This window comes from Trypanosoma cruzi, genomic scaffold (genome assembly GCF_000209065.1).
Source record: "Trypanosoma cruzi strain CL Brener 1047053517069 genomic scaffold, whole genome shotgun sequence".
Lineage (NCBI taxonomy): Eukaryota > Euglenozoa > Kinetoplastea > Trypanosomatida > Trypanosomatidae > Trypanosoma > Trypanosoma cruzi.
This window is the reverse complement of record NW_001849534.1, coordinates 115,359-119,511: the sequence shown is the minus strand read 5'-3', so window position 1 is coordinate 119,511 and position 4,153 is coordinate 115,359. Positions and strand designations below refer to the sequence as shown.

At 40.4% G+C, this 4,153-nt stretch overlaps 3 protein-coding genes across 3 annotated transcripts, besides 5 other annotated features; all 3 read left to right on the top strand.

Annotated features, from left to right (window-relative positions):
* Nucleotides 1–1,818: a sequence feature (heterozygous, Esmeraldo-like haplotype).
* Nucleotides 32–1,618, top strand: Tc00.1047053504075.10 (hypothetical protein, conserved; the record flags this gene model as incomplete). Its single annotated transcript, XM_798173.1, has 1 exon — nt 32–1,618. One exon carries the CDS (start codon nt 32–34, stop codon nt 1,616–1,618), a length of 1,587 nt encoding a protein of 528 aa, XP_803266.1.
* Nucleotides 1,761–1,812: a microsatellite.
* Nucleotides 1,819–1,899: a sequence feature (areas merged during assembly that could not be assigned to a particular haplotype. This can correspond to areas where the two haplotypes were merged or to regions with more than two copies in the genome that were merged during assembly.).
* Tc00.1047053504075.6 (dual specificity protein phosphatase, putative) lies at nt 1,830–3,680 on the top strand (the record flags this gene model as incomplete). The annotated part of the gene is made up of 1 exon (XM_798174.1): nt 1,830–3,680. One exon carries the CDS (start codon nt 1,830–1,832, stop codon nt 3,678–3,680), a length of 1,851 nt encoding a protein of 616 aa, XP_803267.1.
* Nucleotides 1,900–4,153: a sequence feature (heterozygous, Esmeraldo-like haplotype).
* Nucleotides 3,731–3,757: a microsatellite.
* On the top strand, nt 3,870–4,153 carry Tc00.1047053504075.3 (calmodulin, putative; the record flags this gene model as incomplete). The annotated part of the gene is made up of 1 exon (XM_798175.1): nt 3,870–4,153. A coding segment is annotated over one exon (284 nt), but the record flags the coding sequence as incomplete, so codon positions are not given.

Genomic DNA, 4,153 nt, shown 5'->3' with positions numbered 1-4,153 from the left:
TTGTTTTGTTTTTCTATTTATTATAGCCTATATGAGACGATTTCTGAAAATTTATTCGGCACGGGAGGGTGCGAGAAGATGGATAGCGTTACCCTGGAAATCTTCTATTCCCCCCATAAACGATCGTTGTTGGGAAGGTATTGGGAGTTTTGTTGTTCAACAGGCTCTGACTTCAGATACAGGTCGTTTGGCGTTTGAAGAATGCTCTGTTGCCAGACAACAGCTTGAAAATATTGTTCAAGCTGCAGGATATGATGCGAATGTTTTTGTATTTGGTGGATTGGTGGTCTTGGGTCTTCTAGAAGTAGGAGGAGATGTGGATTTCGTAGGTGTGATGGACGTTGAGCCTGGAGTTGGGGAAGCAGGTGAAATTGTTTCTCGTTTATCGAGGGAAATGCGGCGTCTTGGCATGAAAAGTAGTGCGTTATCAAAAGCTCGTGTTCCTGTTATAAAGGTAGATCGAGTAAGTAAACTGCTTCCTGGTACGCCGCTTCATCACCTTTCGGCCTGTGGATTGTTTCAATTTACGCGCCAATTAAATGATAATGAAACGCAATCCTTTAAAAAACGGATGCAAGAGAATTATGCAGCCACTCGTGTTGACTGGAACAACAATCAGCAGTTTGCAACAATTGAGTTTAAGTCTACAACGGCACTTGTTTCTGCATTGACACAGGTTCGGCGTCATGAAGGAATCGATATCCCTTTTCGTCTGCCGGTTGATCCAAGAAATGGACCGGAGCTTTACAGGCTTCCCTTTGATTTTTGTTTCTCATCTATCGGTCTAAGGAATTCTTACCTGTTGAGTAATACTCTTTCACATTATGAATTTTCCAGGCACTTACTTCTTTTGATAAAAAAATGGGGACGTCGTAGCGGGGTTATTAATTCGATGGATGGTCTTCTTGCGAGTTACGCCCTAACTGTTATGTGTGCTCATTTCTTGATCAAGGTTGGTAAACTACCCAAAGTATCCACGCTACGTTCCACAGACGAACCACAGCTTCTTCCATTTTTTCCGGAGTATCGTCCACTAAATGATGGTAAAGGTTTGGATATTGCAGAGCTTGGTTTTTTGACTGCAGCCTTTTTTGAGTACTATGGTCATATTTTTGATTATGAAAAAAATGTTGTTTGCACGACGAATATGAATCTTCTTAAGAAAACGATGCGCTGGGAAAAATCCCCCGGTTTGGAAACTGGACGACCACCATTTTTTGAGTTTGCCATTAAGGATCCATATGGTTTGGATAATATAGGAAGAAACCTTGACAGAGAAGCCACAGAATACGTTAAAGATGCTCACATTGCCGCCCTAAAGTATATTCTTGATGAAAGAAACGACCCCGAGTTCACTATCAATAATATCACGCAATCCCCACCACGACCACAATGGAAAGATCGCACGTTAGCATCAAGGGGTATTGCCTCTTCAAATTGCTCGCCTGACCAACTAGAGGCTCATCACATGCTAAAACGGATGGAGTTTCATGAGCGCAGAAAGGCCATGGAACGATTTGGTCAACGAACTGTAAGAAGCACAGAGCAGCAGCGTGTTGTATCAAGCGTTGCTAATGACGTTCTTGGTTGGATACGTAGCGACGACTCGCAACAATAAAAACGGCAAAAAGGTGGTAATTTCAGCATTTGTAATGTTGCTTATTATTATTATTTTCAAATGTCTTGCGTTTCTGCAATTATTTTTTAAAAGATCGTAGAACTTTAATATAACGTATTTATTTGCTTTATTATTTATTATATTTTTTCTGTTCTTTTTTTTTTTTTTTTTTTTTTTTTTTTTTTGCCTTTTTTATCAGGTTTAATTCGGCATGTGTGATGTCCTCAAGAAAATCCAGTGGTCTCCACAGCAGAGAATTGTCTCGAATGTAGAAACAATCTCTACAGAAACCGATATTTCATGGCTAAAATTAAGTAATATTTTTGAAGGACTCTTTGTAACATGTGAGGAGACCATATGTAATCGTTTTTTTGCTCAGGAGAATGGAATTTCTCTTATTTTAACTCTAAATGGGAGTGATTATGTGGCACCCTATAGAGTGTATGAGTATTCTTCAGATTTACAGCGGTGTGTTTATAACAAATTGTCGTCGTTTGACGCTTTTGTGACCCAAATTGATCATTACATGTCCAACGAAATCCCTGAGGAGATTCAGTTACGGAAAGTTTTTATTCGCTCCGTTTCTGCTGAAGATAGTCCGGTGTATGACATTAGTCGTCATTTTTCCGAATTGTGTACGCTTATTGAGCTTGTTATGTTAAGTCGGAAAAAATTTAAAAATTGTCCTTCGTCTTTACATGCCGTGGTTGTACATTGTCTTGTGGGGGTGAGTCGCTCTGTTTCAGTTGTTATGGCCTATATTATGAAAAGAACTGGATGCTCCAAAGATGAAGCGCTCTTACTGGTGAAAAATGCCCGTCCCGTGGCAAATCCTAACCCTGGCTTTCATTCCCAGCTTTTATATTGGGAAGAAGGAGGTTTTTATCGGGTAGTAGACAGCTTGACCGCCTCTCTTACCGCCAATGAATTGAGACAAGATGGTGTGCTGGGAACATACATGGAAAAATACTTCCCCTTACTTATTCGTGTTAACAGGTTTGTGTGTGACAGAGAATTTTTTGCTCTTGTCATAGCTGAAGCAGGCCTTGGTGAAGACAGCATTCGTTATGTCTTGGAGAAGGTTTATAGCTATATTGCGTTCTCTATAGCGGATGAGTTGTATGTCGACATTCCTGCATTCTTTGATAATATTTGCGAAACAATTGCGAGTTTTGCTCGTTTCCTTCCAATTTTATTTGTTCATACTGAGGAAAGGACAGGTTACTATTTTGATGATTTGTTGTATTACGAATTTTGCAAAAATCTTGCTAGCGTGGGGGGTACAGATAAATCCTTCATTATTGTGAAGGCGTTTTGCTCTTTTTTCGAGGCCATAGGATCAAAACATTTTTTGAACAACCCGGGGGGGCGTCCGCAAACTCTTGATTCTTTTGGGAAAGTGGTTGGGACGCCTTACGAGGAATTAAGTTTGACCTTCCCTTTCCTTCCCTTTGTGGCACCTTTTGCGGCAGGATTTGTTCCGCAGCAACAACTTGAGGCTTTGGGAAAAGAAAAATGGACCACACAAATGATGGAACGTAACCTGTCTGATCTGTTGTCACTTTTTCAAGAAAATTTTCTTTTAACGACTTTTAAAACTGGGCTATCTTCTGATACTTTTTCCACGGTGGGCCGCTGGCATGCGAATTCACGCCTTCTTTTTTTGGAGTCCGATATGGAGGTGAAAGTGTTGGAAAGTGTGGAAAGAGGCTCCACATTGTCGGATGCTGTAAGCCCTTACCTGCATTTAGATCATTTAGATCAAAATTTTTGTTTGACCTGGATGCGCAAGGTCACCGGTGCAGTCATAGGGACACGATTTTTTTATGAAGCAGTAGACCGCTATTTTAATGCTCAATTTAGAGATAGCATTCCGGATGATACAGCGTATTTGATGGCCGATAAGTTTGCACCGTGGGAAGAAATTTTTAAAATAATACAATCTGCAGGTGAATTGTATGCCAAAAAATGTGGTGGAGAGTCTTCTGCCCTTTTGGCATGGATACGAGAGGAGTTGAGACCATTGGTTTCAATTGGCGTCGTCTCCATCCCCTCACCGTAAGGACTGAGAACCATATTTGTTTGCTTTTATCAGTGTGATCATTGTGCTCATTTTTTTTTTTTTTTTTTTTTTTTTTTCTAACCTCATGCTCTATATAATTAGGATTTGGTGACGATCAACTTTGTTAGCTTTCGTTTATTCTTCTTGCTCTTTATCTCTTTTACGATTGTAAAAAGTAGTTTATTAGAGATGGCAAGCGCTTTTGATGAGATTACTCGTCAATTTTTAAAGCGTAACTATGACGTGTTTGATCGAGATAAAATTGGGCGCGTACCTCTTTCGGATCTTATTACTCTCTTGCGGATCTGTGGAGCCACACCCTCTGAATTAGATGTGGAGAGCTGGAAAAAAGAAGCTGATCCTGACGGACGCGGATCCATGAATTTTGACGGCTTTTGTCGCGTTATGATGATTGCCTTTCAAAACATGAAGACTCCGAGAGATCTTAGGGCGGCATTTGAAGGACTGGATCC